Source organism: Macrosteles quadrilineatus, unplaced genomic scaffold, assembly GCF_028750875.1.
Source record: "Macrosteles quadrilineatus isolate MER2022 unplaced genomic scaffold, UCM_ALF_1.0 Scaffold_110__1_contigs__length_343271, whole genome shotgun sequence".
NCBI lineage: Eukaryota > Metazoa > Arthropoda > Insecta > Hemiptera > Cicadellidae > Macrosteles > Macrosteles quadrilineatus.
The window spans coordinates 270,104-288,252 of NW_026542703.1; the positions used below are offsets into that span (position 1 = coordinate 270,104).

General features: G+C 39.0%; 1 protein-coding gene across 1 annotated transcript; it reads left to right on the forward strand.

The window, feature by feature from the left end:
• The first annotated feature begins 3,766 nt into the window (after positions 1-3,766).
• LOC128982100 (spermine oxidase-like) lies at positions 3,767-17,816 on the forward strand. The gene is made up of 9 exons (XM_054401150.1): positions 3,767-3,845; positions 4,558-4,700; positions 6,098-6,362; positions 7,404-7,614; positions 8,739-8,972; positions 9,842-9,973; positions 16,309-16,505; positions 17,266-17,386; positions 17,700-17,816. Exons 1-9 carry the CDS (start codon positions 3,775-3,777, stop codon positions 17,814-17,816), a joined length of 1,491 nt encoding a protein of 496 aa, XP_054257125.1. The 5' UTR covers positions 3,767-3,774.
• Positions 17,817-18,149: the final 333 nt, after the last annotated feature.

The following is an 18,149-nucleotide window of genomic DNA, read 5'->3' on the forward strand; positions in this document are numbered from 1 at the left end:
AGGAGAGTCAATCCTACCATTGATCAGATTACACAAGAAGGCCAGGTCTGCAACATCTCTTGGCCAGAGTATGAAGATTAAGTGCTGACTCAAGTTCCTCAACAGGGACGTCTCTATACTGGTATCCACATCTAACTCCAATCATTTTAACAAATCTTCTTTGGATTATCTGTAACCTGGAAAAGTAACTAAGGTAAGGTTTCCAAACCACCGAACCCTACTCCAAGATTGGGAGCAGGAGTGTCGTGTAAGGGTGGTAAGCAATTTTAATGACAAACCATTCCAAAAACTCAGAAAATCAGTTCGAGGACTCCACAAGCTTTCCTGCAGACTTCATCTGAGGCGGTCCATTCCAAAACTCACTTTATCAATTTTTTTCTAAATTGAGTTATTGGTATCACTGCATTCAGCAGATAAAGGCGCATTTATTCGTTATAAAATATCGCGTCAAAACTGGTTTAATCCTACTAATATTTAATGTTAAAAAGTGTGTGTCATTTCCAAAACTCACTTTATTTTGGTTGTATAATTCGAAAACTCACATAATCCACCAGCCAATAGGAGGGTGTATTTTTTTGTTTTTCCAAAACCATTAATCCTCTTACCCAATCGGTGGCCTGAATTCAGTCATGTGACTTTGTTGTCATTTTGACTGTCGTCTGACTACCACATGAGGAGGGGTATTGTGAAGGATACCCTGCTCAAGATTAAAGTTTTGAAGTTTAGAAGGGTACTCTTGCTCTTAAAGTACCAATCAATTAATTTGAAAGATGTTAACATAAGTAATTTTCTCACTTTTCATTTTAACATTAGTGCAGAGAACGTCTAATGACCTGTACTTCTGTATGGTAATTCTTTTACTGTAAAATAAAAAAAATCATGAAACGGTTTTTTATATATTTATAAAATTTCCAGTAAGTACCACTTAGAAAAATATAACTTATTAAGGTTAATACAAGCCATATGATAGGTCTATTATCTTAATATTTTGTTGTATTGTTTAAAAACAAAGTGAATAGTATTATGCCAATCAAGGGAGAGGGAAAATGCTTTTACGCACACAGGTAGCCAGCCTGTAGTGTGAGACTCCTGAATCTATCGCAGACTACTCACTAAAAAACCCCCTCTACTCTGTTGGACACAGACCTGGAATTGTTTGTCACATTACTTCAAGTCAGGCCAACATGTTACCTAAGCCCTCAGGGCTCTCACCGTTTATGGAACATCCTAGTGTATACTGTCTTTCCAAAACCAACTTTATCTGTGGGTGTCAGAGCAAAACTGACTTTCTTCAATTTGTCTCAGGGCAAAACTTACTTTATCTACACTTAAAACTCATTTTTCTCAAAAACAACACATATTAGGACGAAAAGGCATGCAATAATACACAAAGACACATATCTTTCACTTCGGACGAAACAAAACATAATAATTCACTGTCAAGATAATTTTTGAAACATTTTTTTTCATTTTCTGAAAATTTTAAAAAATAAGGATAATGTGAGTTTTGGAATTGACCGCCTCATCTATGTGTTGCTCCAGCGTAAGCGCAGTATTCCAATAGACTCCCAGGTCTTTAATTACATGGCAGCGTTCAGACACATCACTTCGAAAACCACTTGTTGGGGGTTCAGGGCAAAAACATATCCACCTAAATATCTAACTTAAAAATTTGGACACAATATTTTCTCCGAATACTATGTATAGAAGGAGAAGGTAAATAATGTACGTTGTAATGTTTATTTTTTATTTTTATTAATATATATTTATAAAAGTAAGTTGTTTTGTTATCTTTCAACATTCTTCTCGAATGATATGTCAAAAGGTCTTATTGGTCAATTAACAATGTGGAGTATGTTAGTTGAATAAACAAAAGAAACTTTAGCAGAGCAAATATGAACGCTTTGCTTTATGAATTATTATCAAACTCATTATTCAATGGAAAAAAAAAGAAAACTTTAACTTACTGTCAATTCATTAAATCCGATGTATATATTTTTTTAAGTACTGCCTCACATAGAAATAAACGAGACTAATAAAATTTATTCTATTGGATTGCGTGTAAGCAATTTACAAGTAACCCATGTCCTGAAATTCCAAATCTTGTTTTGTATGCGAATGATAAACATAGGTTGACAAAGTTGATTATTTATTTCATATGTCGTTGGAAAATTTGTTGCGGAATAAACTTTAATTGAAACCAACTATGGATAAAATATTCGGTCGTAACATGTTCAGGCGAAGGTTTAAAACATAAAACCTAATGACCATTTTAAGGCTAATGAATTAAAACCCGCCCGAATTTCCAGTAAAACGTCATGTCTCTAACATCAAAGAGGCATGGTGCAGAAAGTCACAAGCAGTAAATGAGATAGAGAGAGACGGGTAGAAAAAGAAGAGAAAAAGGAAAACCCAATGCTAGTTTGAAATCCTTTGACCTAACCAGTTGTGTTTCCTTTCATTTAACATTACTTTGAAAGTAAAAGAGTTTTAGTTTGTAAACCAAAATGTTTAGAGTGTTTGGCAAATATCAAACTAAATATCGGTAAAAAATATGAATTAAGAATATTTAGTAGGATTTGTAAGGTTAACGCTTTGCAATACAGAGTTTTTTTTTTTACCGAACTCAAAGTTATAAAGTACTGTGATCTATATTTTAATGACAAAACAAGGTTAATGTTGGTAGCCTTTCGAAAATTATTGTAGCTCATGTTATTTTTCCATAAAAAATACATAAAATAAGAAAAAATCAATTTTTTGAAAAAGCCGGTTTTAGTTGAAATTAGCGATGGTCCTTTTAAATCTTAACACAACATAGTGCAACCCCCAACTATCACATGCTAATTTCAACCAAAACCGGCTTTTAAGAAAGTTATACAAATACATAAATGTAGTTAAGCCTTTAACCTATAGTCCAACATCCGAAAATATTTGTAACGTCAAATCTTTGAAATTAAAGCTATATAAACTAGAACACAGGGTAGCTACTTGTTAGGAAGTTTCTAAAACAATAAAACGCTCTGATAATTGCACTTTCTCACCCCAAATGGTAATCCACATATATGATGTTTTATATATATAGACCAAGCCGGTCTGCTCGGGTGTGGTTTTGTCCTCTGGTAATAAATAATGGCCGCTTTTGTTGTCTGGCTGTTTTATCATATTTCCCCACTATTCAAAGACAAATGCTTACGCCACACATATTCTAGTGTTTTTTCTGTGGCGAGAGTAATTTCTGTTAATTTTTTTTGTCATTCAATAAAAACTAATTTTCAAAACTTTGTGATATTGGTCTTAAATTAGTTTTGCACATTTATTTTTCAAATTTCCCAACAAACATTATTCAAACTTCTTTCCTTGTGGAATAATTAAAATTCAATGTGTCAGTCGTATGGTTTGCTCATGGGTTAAACGATAACATAATCGTATTTTATTCTTTCATCCCAAACTAAAAATTTGAAATAATTTTCTAATATAACAGGCCTTATAGGAAATACGTTTTATGTTAAAAAGTATAAGCTGGTTGCCCAACCTTTAATATTGTCTGTGCATTATATATTTTTGTCCTAATGGTTTAACTACATTTTTCAAAATGGTAATTTCTTTAAGTGTTTTGGACTTCACAACAAATATATATATATATATGAATATAAAGTCAAGTTCAAGAAGCGATAGCTCTCTGGGTTCACAAGTTTCATGATAGTTGATAACTTTTGACCAAACTTTTAATTGCTGCTATCAGTAAAGCCAACCAGTTGTACTGTTGTCATCAAGATGGCAACATTAATTCGGTTGGTTTTAGTTTTACTAGCTATAACCTTTTCAGCATTTGCCACAACATCTGAGTAAGTAAATGTCAAAACAATAGGTTTGTTAGTAACCCATTCAAAAAATCCGATGGATTTACAATAATAGTATTATTTTTATAAGAAAATTGGTACTTTTGACAGTCAACATCTCTATTAGGATTAGCTTAACAAAAACCTTTAGTACAGCAAAGTAGTCTGCTATTCAGCAAAATATTTTTATTAAAATCACTCTGAAAAAGTTTTTAAACTAATATTTACTTGTTTATGGTTTGCTGTGGAGTTTAATAAGGTTGTACATCAAAATAAAATCTTGAAATGTATACGTGATTTAATAAATATTTAAGTTTACCCTGACATAGTTAGTTGGGAAAATACGTTTTTAAAACTAAAAATCTTTATTTTATATTTTATTCATTGTCTATGCTTACTACACAACCAGTTAAATGGAAAATTATGTGAACACCATAATGTACACCGGTTGCGAGGGGGAGAAGACCCCCTCTTTAGTATTATCACCCTCTTTGAATTGAGCATTAATTCTTCAACATTTACAGTGTTAGGTTACGGTTGTACATTTGCTATATGTACATGTTAAATAAATAATTTTCGTTTTAAAATGTATAAACGTTGCCTATTTCTCATTTACATAACATTCACTTGAATTTGGCGGATTTAACTGCGACCCTCTTTTCGAAAAGACCCGAATACAAATACAAAATTCTGAAACATTGAGGTGTTTCCATTACAGGGGCGAACACAAGGTGGTCATAGTTGGTGCGGGCATCTCAGGGTTTGCAGCAGCAACAACCCTTTTGGAAAACAACTTTACTGACTTTGTTGTTTTGGAGGCATCAGACAGGATTGGCGGCAGGATTAACACTGTCCAGTTCGGTACGTAAAGGGTGATCCAATTTTAGTTTCCTATTTTTAAGTTAAGAAAAAACACGATCAATTTTACATTTTCTTACTTATTATTTGGTTAACATAATCTTTGGCAATTTTCATTACAGTGAAAAACTTTACTAGGCTAGTAAACTTTACTGATTTGGCCAATATGGACGTCCTCCACTTCTGTTATTTTAGAGGTAGTTTTTGTTTACGAGATTTATATATAACCCGCACTGTAACTCGTTGAATGTGTGCTCTCAGTTGTTCTAACAATGCCTCACGTGTATGATATAAGGTTTATATTCTACCCATGTTGAGAAATTCCAATTATTAACATACCCAGAGAAATTAAAACTTGCTTTATCAGATAAAAGATTTTCTTCAAAAATTCGGTCTGTTATTCTGTTACCCACTCTGAATACATTCTTTGCTGTCAATAATCTAGGGATTTCAGTTCTTAGAATTACTGGCTCATGTTTAATGTTTAATTCCAAAAACTCATGAAAATTGTGCTTAAGGGATGCGTACGAAAGGCTTAAAGTCCGCGAATGGCCGAACATTTTTAATTGTGGCTACATTATCACTCACAGTAGTAATATTTTCGGCTGATCATATTCCACTATGATAAAAAGGCCTTCATCTATCTATAATTATTCCAGTTTCCTTAAATGTCTTTACTATGCTTCAAGCTATTTTCCTTCAGTAGGAATATCAAATTAACTATAATTTTCTGTCTCATTTCGGTAAGGAAGTTGTATGGAATTTTTCTTTCTGTAGATCACTTGATCAAATTTAACACGGTAAGCAGTGTTTAAACTGCCCATTTTACAAAATGTGTTGCAATAGACTGACCTTCTATGTATTACACATATACAACAGTGTTCAGCTGTGCAATCATCAGTGCTACCAAAATAACTGCAATTTTATCATTTTAAACATGATGCCTCTTTTTTTGTCGTAGGACGAAAAAGTGGCACGAGCCCGGAATTGTTTTTCACATTACTTCAGGTTAGACCTAGGGGTTACGGCATTATCACTTAGATCAAATCCGTTGGTGATCTGGCGGGATATGAATCCGGGACCCCAGGAACCGTAGTCCCGCGCTCTAACGACTAGACCAGCTATCTCCCCAAACATGATGCCTCTTAAAACGTGTATGGCTGAAGAGGAGCATAGTCCTGGACAGCAGACATTTTACATAAGCTCACCATCCCCCAAATATTTCTCCAAAGAAAGAGTATATTATATGACAGTTTTAGGATTTCAGGATGATAAATAAATATTTTGTAACTTTTTCATTTTGTATGCCAATGTCAAAAACTCACATTTATCTTTTTGAAGCCCTGAATAACCAACAGGCCGACAGAAACGAGTGGAAACGATATTAATGTTCTGTCTAGGAGGTGTACCTGTAGACAAGGGTGCGGAGTTTGTCCATGGTCAGGAGGACAACATCGTCTACGACCTGGTGAAGCCCTACGGTCAGTTAGACTCGTACGCTCCGCTCGTTAAGTCAGGGAAGCACATCTTTGCTGACGTCACAGGTCGTCAGTACAACAACACTCTGGTATATTCACTGGTGGAAGAGGCTCGTGAAATTCTCTACCAGGACTACAGTGAGCACAATAGCTCAGACGGTTCTGTAGCTGGCTTCTTCTATCCCAGGTGTAGTATTGGAAAAATTAAAAAAATCATTTGAGTATTGCCTCATCACAATGATGAAAAGTTGAATCTCATAAGTGTATTTGTGGCCTTAATTCTAAACTTTTATGTTTTTCATGTGAAAATAAAAAAGCTGGAACTAAGAGTCAAGGGTGTTGGGTCCTCAAAGGGTCTTTCAAAACAGTCCAGCTGCTGTGAATTGTGAAACGAAATTGGCTCACATGGGACTTTTCAATGAGTTGTGCTATAAGACAGAGCACCCGTTTCCACTGTGTGAATCTACTAGTATTCGAAATTCTCCATCAATATTATTAGTATTGTTATCAGTTACAATAGTTTTATCTTCCAAAGTCATTATTAAGTGTCAATTTTCTCATCATTCTCTTAATATTCTCGATTTAAACCGTCAGTTCTCTGTGTTTTCAAATCAGGACACTCAGTAATCTATGTTATTTTACTCTTTCTTTGTTGCCATTTAATATTCTCAGGAAACTGTGTCAATATTATCAGGGTCCAACATCAATAGTTTCAGTATTTCAGTACTGACTAACATGCTCTCTCTATACTTTCAGCATTTCAGAACATCTGTCAGTATACCGAAGATTGTCCCTTTCACACTCTTTCTATGGGACGTTATTATTATTTATGATCATTATAACATATTTTATTGACAACCAACAGCTTTATAGAGTTCTAAATATAAGTTAGTGTCAAATTATTGAATGTTTCTCAAACTATACACCACAGCCCACATTAAATTCGCCAATCAAATCATACATAAATTCCAGTGGTTACAATTTGGTTTTGCTATACAAATACATCCGGTGTACCTACAACCGCATACACTCCTTAGGCCTATATAGAGTCTATTAGAGAAGAGATACACGGGTTTTAGAATTTGACCTATGCAACCTATGTCGTGTAGGGTTGGGTTAAGTTAGGTAATGTTAGTTTACATAGACTTCTCTCCATCGAAAAATGTTTATAGTGGCTTAAAGACCAAAATATGCTACAAATCTAATTATAACCGTCTACTTTGACCAGGCTGCAGGAGCTGGTGACAGCAAGTGAAGTAGGCGCTGAGCTATGGGAGGCTGTCAACCACACTGTGACCACCAAGGAGATGGTGTACAGCGCTGCAGACAGCCTTGACCAGTTAGGGGTGCGAGGGGAGGGGGAGTATGTGGAGAATGGGGGTGATCAGACTCTGAAGTGGACCTCCCGTGGGTACAAGACCATCTTTGAGATACTGTCGGTGAGATATTAGATATCTGAACAACTGTAATAGCAATGGAACTTTTTTAGTAGAGAAATGTCATACATTAGGGTTGCCAAGAACGTTAGTTTTATGAATTATCTTGGACACGATTTGCATATTACATTTTGTCTATAGTGAGTCAAGAGCCAACTTTAGGCAAATACGAAAGGTGCTGCCTCAAAGCGCCCTATGCAATGGGAGGCAACGCGCTTAGTGCAAAACACGTAAAGATTGTATAAAGCCCATTAATTTTACGTTAATTTTGTTAGTTGTGAAAGTATAATAGTGAAGAAATATGAATATTTACATTGAGATTTTTGTTAGTTGGTATTGTTGGGATACTAATTTTTGGGTAGTAAGGTGGCTACTCACTATGTTTGCACTAGACTCACGGTACTCGAAGTCGGCTTTGTATGTGACAGTTAACATATCTGTATTTATCGCAGCAATTAATGAAACTTCTATTTAATGTTACGGTGTTGAAATGACCCATCAAAAACCTTTGGCTTGTATTACTCTAAGTATTAGGTGTACTTGTTCGCCAGTTGTTTGTTAGAGATTCGATTCTGAGTAAGGTCAGTACAGTAGCTGTTTAATTCTTCTATTCTATGCCCATTTGGGGCACCAGCTAAAATTGCAAAAATACAATTTATAAGCTACTTAAAAGTTGTTCAAAGGTTCATTGCGGACATTTTCCATCACGATGGTAAAAAACAATACACAACGTTTCGGGATCTGGAATCTGATCCCGTCTTCAGGTGAAAACTTAACTAACACATTACAACTAACAATACACAAACGCCCAACCTAAGTTGGAATACACTACAGAAGGTAGCAGTCAAAAAATATACACTGTATTACAGTTAAGTCAATACTGTACTTACAAGTTATTTTCGCATTTAAAGTGAAATTTTGCTTACATTTACAAAGAAAAGAACTAAAAAAATGTGTGTTTCTGATATGGACAAAGCTTTTATTTAATTATCATTCACTCATCTACATTAAAACACACCTTAGAATATAAACTCATTTGAACATAATCTAACAAAGTAATAGTTGCTAAAATGGTTTTATCACACAATACATCATTAACATCATACGTTCTGTTTCGTAACTCCTAGAAAATGTTTCCCAACGCCTCCGAGGAGCTGCCCATCATGGAGAAGGTTCTGTTCGGCAAGGAGGTGCAGGGGGTGGACTATGGTCAGGGGGAGGGGGAGGTAGTATTGAGATGTTCTGATGGTAGTAGCTACACAGCTGATCACGTGGTCATCACAGTGTCACTGGGGGTGCTCAAGAAACACATGGAGATGTTCAACCCTCCCTTGCCACGGAGTAAGACTAATGCTATCCAGGTGAGAATGTGGTATTGTTGAGACTAACTTAAGGAACGTGGTTAGATGCATTGATAAGTTTTGGGAAGTAACCCCAATTACAAGTACAGAAGGTACTCTTGGAAAACAAACAAGCTAATAAGTTGGCAGCCCTGTTTCCTTTACTTTATCGCCGATCAGCTGATATGCATACTTGCATTGTTGTCAAGACAGCTTTATGTTATAGGGAGTTTATTATGTTTATTTATTGAGAGTTCATTTGCAAAACCAACCGGCTTAACATAGTTTGGGCAAAAAATAACTGAGGAATAGTTCCTTTCTTGCTTTACCCACAGGTTTTCTCCATAAATTTACCGTCCTTTAAATTGAGAAAACTGTAGATATAGCATGAAAGAAATTAGCAGTTACTCTTTGTCCAAACTATGATTAGTAATACATCGTTTAATTATAAAACAAATTTACTCAATTTAATGCGTCTTTCAGTTTTTTGTGAAATTTTGCATTAAATAGCCGCTATTTTTTACGATTGAAAAGTTCTTATTCACATTTTGCTAAATTATTTCAATCAAAATACGAAGAATGTTGCTAAATATCAAAGAATTAGCTCCAGTCGTTAAGGAGTTGTACGTTTTTACTGAGTATTTCCTGAGTGTACTATATGACCACTCTCCCTCCAGTAGACATCTGTGAATAAAATATAACTTGATAGTTTTATTAGTGTTGAAAAATTTAATTTGGTATAGAATACAGTATTTACAGCATTGTACTTAGACAGTTATTGTTCAATAATGCATAAAACCGCTTATTCTGCACCAACAAATGGTTAATGAAAAGTTTTCTTGATAGCAGTAAGCAAAAAAAACACTCCTAACTTTTGTTGTATTTTGCAGACTTTGGGAATAGGGTGTGTCGGAAAAGTGTTTCTCTTATTTCCAACTCGATGGTGGCCTGAAGATATCAACGTAATTGTTCCAATGTTTTCTAAGAAACAGCTTGAAGACTTCAAGAAAAATTCCACCCATGTAAGAAATGTGTCATGTGTAACGAGTTATTTTTCCTAGGGGGGTAAATATTTGCTATTTGGCCGCGCACCGATTGTTGAGGTAGGCAAGCGGCGGCGGCGAACCTGGCTAGCGCCCTTTGACCCGGCTTATCAGTGCCGATAAGCCTGGGATATCCTAGTTTCTCAGGATAGCCTAGGACAGACATTCTAGTGGTGGATCCCGGACAGTGAAGAAGGCAGTGTTGGTGTCCTGTGTAAACGGCCGGCGTACGTTGGAGGTACAGAGCGTACGTGGTGTGATCGCGCCGAGTGTTGGTGTAAGTTGGGTACAGACGGTACAGACCCACTGTTGGTGAGTGGACGACGTTCCTTACACTTTGGTTTAAGATTTGATTTAATATTAATCTTACACTTTATTGCGAGAGTTAGAGTTGTAACCGTGCTGGTCAAAACCTGACGGTAGTTAGGATTTATATTAGTCAGGAATAATATTTAAATGTATTCCTGACGGTTCTGGGCAGGTGCTAGAGCGCAAATAATATAATTTATTGACTGTAGTAGTTATTATTTTGCGTTGTACCAAGAGTTAGTTATATTACTAATAACTCTGAGGCCCGACAAACCTAGGTTGCACGATTTAGCGTGCGTAGTTGGAAACACGTGGCCAGTAGGCTAGTAGCTAATATTATTAGCCTATTAACAGAAGCCCAGCTAAGTAACATAAAGTTGGTAGTAGCAGTAACAGTAGTAGGGTTGTTATTGTATATTCATTCGATTATTTTAATTTAATGGTAGTCCAACACGTTATCTTGGTAGCTTGGATAGCGGAGTACCGGCTATCAGATAATATATTTATCTAGTGTTTGGAACGTAGTTAATATTTATTCATCTGCTACTAAGTTGCTCAATAATTTTAATAGTGCAATTGCCATTTAGTTTTGCTTGTTTAGCTTGGTATTTATTGAGACCAGCTACTAGCGGTGTAGTCACTCTACCTATAGTGTACTTGTATATTATTATGTGGTACGATTATTGAGGGAACTGTTTGATTCTTAGCTTGGGCATTAGAGTTGTGTATTGGATTATAGTGGCCTAGTAGACCCCGCCTGGTGATAATACGCGTTGTGGTTTTTATTGGCAAGTCGTCGTGTAACTCACCGTGTTTTAGGCACTCTGGGCTTGACTATTGAATAGTTAGGACGAAGCCCGAGTTGCGTAGTCAGCAACGACCCCCTAGGAGTGTGGAGAATCGGCGTAGGCCTGGTAGTGATTATTGCACGTTTGTTTTGGTGACTTGTTTTTGACTTGTTCACAGTGCCCGTGTATGAGCCAGTCCTATACCGGTTAGACCCGGCTTTTGGCCTAGTGGTTTCCCTGACCTTATCGCAGACCCTGGAACTTTACCCAGCCATTGTAGGCTGAGCTATCCCCGGCAAACGGTTGCGACTGCACTGCACTTTTACTTGTAATATTTTTCCAGTGCAGACAATCTCGTCGCAAGATGGCGCCTGCGAACAGGGACTGAGGTTGGCAGTGGTGCTGAGTTGCTGACGTATTAACGGCGCCCGAACAAAATAATTTTACATTTGTGCAGATTTGCTGCGGACTTGTGCAGATTGGCTGCGGACCTGAGCTGTTGAGCAGAGTTTTAGGCAGACCTGCTGTGATTTTATAGTCGGTTGGGTAGGCCTAACCTGTTTTCTGTTACAGCGTGGTGTGTTGTGAACCCTAATTTATTTAGTGGTTGTATACATAGATATTAGTTAGTAATTTTAATTTTGCTAATTAATTGAGCCTTATCATTGAATATTATTTGAGTGAGAACCCTTATTGTGTATTTGTGGTTTGACTTTCACACCTATAATTGGTTTGATTTATTAAAACGGCGTTAAATATATTTTAATTGGTTTCGTTTTTTTTGCGGATTAGTCGTGGTATTTGAATTTTAAATATGGTTGTGACTACGAGTACGACGTCTGTGCTGGGCGGTACGCCTATTACGTCTGCTATTGCTACGAGTAGTTCTGGGGTTAGCTCCGAACTGTCGGTGATGACGACATCGTCATTGTGGCCGGCGTCTTCGCCCGTTTGGCCGACAATTTCTTCGGTAGTGGCTACGACGGTGACAACGTCTCTGACCTATTCCGCGCCAGCGACTATGTCCTTGGGGTCGCAGCCCCGGGACGGTCGCGTGGGTTGGATATATGACCTCTCGAAAGGGGAGCTCATGAGGACGATGGACCAGTATGGTTTGGTGACCACTGGGACTTCTGCGGAATTACGGCAGAGATTTTCATCGTTTTGGAAGCAGCGGAATGCCCGTCGGTACAGCGATGATAGGCTGTGTACGGCTGGGGCTGCTGCACCGACATATGTACCGCCGGCTACTACAACTATGGAGTTTCCTGACCCCCCGAGAACCGTACCTCAGGTACTGGGTAGCACTGAGTCGGACCAAAGAGAGATATTCGGACTTAGCGGGGAGTTGGAGGCGGTTAAAGAGATCCTTGGGTTGTCTTCGGAGACCGATACCCGGACTCTTAGAGAACATCTGGCATCGGTGGTGCGACAGGCGAGAGGCTCGCCGAGTAATGAGGTCGGCTATGGGTTCGAAAGACCCGCCAACCCTGCGTCCCCTGTTGTGGCTGATCAGCTGTCTACCTTTGGGTTACCAAGTAGACCCGAGGGATGGCAGCGACCTAACGATCATTCAGAGAGACCAGTCCGTCCTTCTAGTGTGGAGGTGCCACGTGGATCGGGTATGCTCTCGAGTGAGGCCAGCAGGGTGGAGCCGAAGAATTGCTCCAAGATATGTGACATGGTCCGAAAGTGGGGTTTGAAGTTTGATGGACGTAGAGACCCTGTGTCATTCCTGGAGCGTCTTGAAGAGCTGATGGTCTCGTACTCTATATCGTCGGAGGACCTGCTCAGAGCGCTACCGGAGCTGCTGCAAGGTTCAGCACTTCTTTGGTATAGGAACTGCAAGGAGCTCCTGTATTCTTTTGAAGCTTTCCGGCATCAATTTGAGGTCCAGTTCTTCCCACCAGGATATTGGAGGAACTTGGATGAGGAGATCCGGAAAAGGACACAGGGTGAAGGCGAACACTTCCGAGATTATGTCGTGGCCATAAGTACCTTGCTTAGGCGTAGTGGTACGTTGTCGGAGCATAGTAGGTTGGACTTGATCTACAACAACATGCGACCTGAGTACAAACTCATGGTGCGACGGCGGGACTTCCGCAATCTGGCCGAGGTGGTTGAGTTGGCCGAAGACTACGAGGCCTATCTGCGAGAGAAGGCGGCCTTTAGACCTCCTCCTCCTCCGAACGTAGCGCTGGTTTTGGAAACCGCCTATGTTCCCAAGAAGAAGGCTGAAAAGTGTTTTGAAACGGCCGCGGTTGAAAGGCATAATTTTCAGAGACCATCCCTTGAGGCCAAGTCGATTGGGCAGCGAGTACATTTTAACGATAACTTGGTCCGTGAACATAGGCCCGTAATGGCTGGGAAAGTGGTAGAGGGTGCAAAGGATGTGCGTTGTTTTAGGTGCCAGGAGATTGGTCACTTTGCCAGAGGCTGTGGCAAACTGAGGACCGTCTCCTGTTTTGGATGTGGGAAACCTGGTTTTACTGTGAACCAGTGTGGATGTCGTGCGGGAAACGGCAGGCCAGCTCAGACATCAGGAGGTCAACTGAGCGAGGCCACCCGAAACGAACGACCTCAGAAGAGTGGTGCGAGCGGCTCGGAAAACTGAACAGCTTGGTTGGGGGAGTGGAGGAGGACCAGCTGATTTCGGAGTCAAGGCCCTTTGTGGAAGTTGTGCTGATGGGCAGCGTTTTTAAGGCATTATTGGACACTGGCTCCGTAGTTAGCTTGGTTGGGCGAGGAGTCGCCAACCATCTTCAGCACCAGGGTGTAGAGCCGTGTAAGCAAATCGCTCCTCTGAGGATGGCAGAGGGGACACAGTCAACGGCCGAGTATTCGTTTCGGCTAGCAGGAGAAGCTGCGGGAAGACGGTGGATAGGAGATGCCTTGTACGTCCCCACTCTCACCACAGACATGATTCTGGGTATGGATGTCATCCGAGACCTCGGATTGGTGACATGTGGGACAGAGGTAGTAAGAATGGGCGTGGGTGATGACTGTTCTGACCAAGGTGGCCGCATGGACAGTGTCAAAATTGGTGACGAAGACCCCGAAGGCCCTTGCAATGGAAATCCCCGTCTGGTTCCTGATGACAAATCATTCAGCACCACGTTGGCTGGTAGTGGCGAGTAGAAGAGTTTTTCTTTGTTTTAAGTTTGAGACCTGTGGTGTAGGGTTCACCATTGGGTTAGGGGTTGGAGTATTTTGTTTTGGCCGGAGTTCAAAGATTTTTTTTTCTTTTTGGCCGTTTTCTTTTTTTTTATCCCGATGTAAGTGGGGGATGTAACGAGTTATTTTTCCTAGGGGGGTAAATATTTGCTATTTGGCCGCGCACCGATTGTTGAGGTAGGCAAGCGGCGGCGGCGAACCTGGCTAGCGCCCTTTGACCCGGCTTATCAGTGCCGATAAGCCTGGGATATCCTAGTTTCTCAGGATAGCCTAGGACAGACATTCTAGTGGTGGATCCCGGACAGTGAAGAAGGCAGTGTTGGTGTCCTGTGTAAACGGCCGGCGTACGTTGGAGGTACAGAGCGTACGTGGTGTGATCGCGCCGAGTGTTGGTGTAAGTTGGGTACAGACGGTACAGACCCACTGTTGGTGAGTGGACGACGTTCCTTACACTTTGGTTTAAGATTTGATTTAATATTAATCTTACACTTTATTGCGAGAGTTAGAGTTGTAACCGTGCTGGTCAAAACCTGACGGTAGTTAGGATTTATATTAGTCAGGAATAATATTTAAATGTATTCCTGACGGTTCTGGGCAGGTGCTAGAGCGCAAATAATATAATTTATTGACTGTAGTAGTTATTATTTTGCGTTGTACCAAGAGTTAGTTATATTACTAATAACTCTGAGGCCCGACAAACCTAGGTTGCACGATTTAGCGTGCGTAGTTGGAAACACGTGGCCAGTAGGCTAGTAGCTAATATTATTAGCCTATTAACAGAAGCCCAGCTAAGTAACATAAAGTTGGTAGTAGCAGTAACAGTAGTAGGGTTGTTATTGTATATTCATTCGATTATTTTAATTTAATGGTAGTCCAACACGTTATCTTGGTAGCTTGGATAGCGGAGTACCGGCTATCAGATAATATATTTATCTAGTGTTTGGAACGTAGTTAATATTTATTCATCTGCTACTAAGTTGCTCAATAATTTTAATAGTGCAATTGCCATTTAGTTTTGCTTGTTTAGCTTGGTATTTATTGAGACCAGCTACTAGCGGTGTAGTCACTCTACCTATAGTGTACTTGTATATTATTATGTGGTACGATTATTGAGGGAACTGTTTGATTCTTAGCTTGGGCATTAGAGTTGTGTATTGGATTATAGTGGCCTAGTAGACCCCGCCTGGTGATAATACGCGTTGTGGTTTTTATTGGCAAGTCGTCGTGTAACTCACCGTGTTTTAGGCACTCTGGGCTTGACTATTGAATAGTTAGGACGAAGCCCGAGTTGCGTAGTCAGCAACGACCCCCTAGGAGTGTGGAGAATCGGCGTAGGCCTGGTAGTGATTATTGCACGTTTGTTTTGGTGACTTGTTTTTGACTTGTTCACAGTGCCCGTGTATGAGCCAGTCCTATACCGGTTAGACCCGGCTTTTGGCCTAGTGGTTTCCCTGACCTTATCGCAGACCCTGGAACTTTACCCAGCCATTGTAGGCTGAGCTATCCCGGCAAACGGTTGCGACTGCACTTTTAATTTATTTTCCAGTGCAGAAAATCTCGTCGCACATGTTATATTAGAGATACTAGTCATGTAGACAATAAAATAACTTCCTTTGTTAGAGCAAGTTGAAACTGAACTTGTACCTTTTCTGGCTAAATATTGTTGTAATCTTTCAATACGCTCTAAGATGACACTTTACTGCCCTAGATTTAGTTGTTAGTACACTATGCGTTAAACTAAACTATTGCTGTCCTTAAGGCTTTAGGTTGCACAGCTGACACCAGTAAGGAAGAAATTAACGAAAAATCTAAATTAATAAGTCCAATCAATGGTCGATTAAGATTTCGATATGCAGAATCGATATCTCGCCAAACTATTCATGCCAGCCGTTGTGCCATTTGCCTGCGCAATTTACCTGTTACTCCTTGTAGTTAACTGTTACCTTGTTATTTCTGTCATCTTAACCTATTACTTTTACCTTGTCTGTTACAATTATATTTACCTGCGACTATAACCTAGTATAACATGTTATGCCTCTGCAGGGTTACTGGACCGCATACACCTCCGGGTTCTGGCCGGTGATGCAGCATGAGCGCATGCTCTGTGCGTGGTTCTCAGGGGAAGCTTGTAGAATCATGGAGAAGTTGACGGAAGAAGAAGTCATCCAGGGTCTGCTTGAGCTGCTTAACGCTCTTGTAGGCAAACAACATCAGATTCCCCGACCTGAAGGCATTCTGAGGTAACTGTTTTGCCTTGACACAATGACAAGCATAATATTAAAACCTAGACCACTTTCATGATAGTGTTTTGTTCTAAATGCCCCTACAGTTATCGGAATGTAGTTTCCAGCATCTCACCTAGTAAAAAGTACGATCGTGAGATATGTCAGTAACCTCTTGGTGGTTTGAGCTGTCCAAGATGCCTTTCATCATTGGGTTTTCAATTAATGGTTTAGGCTTAACAGCTAATATTATATGTAGGAACAAAGCTACAAAGGTTATCTCACTTTGCATATTCAGAATGGGAAATGTATATCTACACCCGTTGCAGAAAACCTGCTGACTAAGCGAATTTCCATTTGCTTGATTCGATTTTCACTTGAATGTATCAAATTGTCAATTCTTTTTATACTACATAACAATGGGTTTAGTGAGTACTTAGGTTTGCAGCTACAATGGAAGTAATAATGTGTGGTTTTGGTAAAATAGTAATAGGTTAATTTGAAATAATCTTTCAAAATTGATTTTTAAAGTATCTAAAACAATCAAACACCAACAGTTTACTTATTCTCTAAAAGAACGACATGAGAGCTCCAAATTTACATTATTTTGGGGAATTCTCTCCAAATATATCGATCCCACAACAACACTTCAACATACTAAAGCATAACTTTTTCAATCCCTACAAACCGATATTCCGATATTTTAAGTTTTTAGGTTAAAAAATAAGAAAACCAATTGATTACCGTTCTATTTAACATTATTCTTTTTGTTTGACAGGACTAACTGGGCAAGCTATCCCTACACGTTAGGATCATACTCTTTTCCCACGCCGGATAGCGATCGTCTAAATGTAACTAGAAGTCATCTATCCGAGCCTGTACTACATCATGATAAACCTGTAAGTATACTTCTTACGTCACTTAGGTGTAACTTTAAGTAATAAGACCATTTCGTAAATATTTAGCATACTCTATGTTCTTATAAATTTGGAAGTGAAAATACTATGTTTCAACACTAGGGCTATCCTCCATGGATATGAAAGGTTTAATTCTGTCCTTAACACATTTCAAGGTCAGGACATACATCAGTATGTCTTCATTAAATCTCGTAAACGAAACTACATGCGGCATTAATTACAGTTAGTTGCTTATGTCGTATTTATAAACACGCAGTATGTTGCTAAACTGGTTTTAATTTCTTCACCTTTTCAGGTTTTAATGTTCGCTGGGGAGGCCACTCACCCTCACTACTGGGGTACGGTGCATGGCGGACTGGCAACAGGGGTTAGGGAGGCAAACAACCTACTAAAGTATCTCCAGACTGCCTGAAATATAGGGAATTTTATATACTAACCTAAGGGGTTTCTTAAGTAATCAATCAATTTTTAACTTTTGAAAAATGCACGTAAGACTTTTGAAACAAAGTACATAAAATTGAGTTTACAACATAATTTTGGTTCATTTGCTTCTGGTATTGATCAGGGGGTTAGAAAGGCCAACAACCTAATACAGGACTAAAGGATAGTACTGTCCCAAATTTGGGGGCATTGAGTGTACTACGTTATGGTAGTTCTGAAATATACAAATTGAAGGTGTCCAGAAAAAAACTGAACATACTCCTATAAAACAAATTTCTTCTTGTTAAAATTGTTAAATATGATT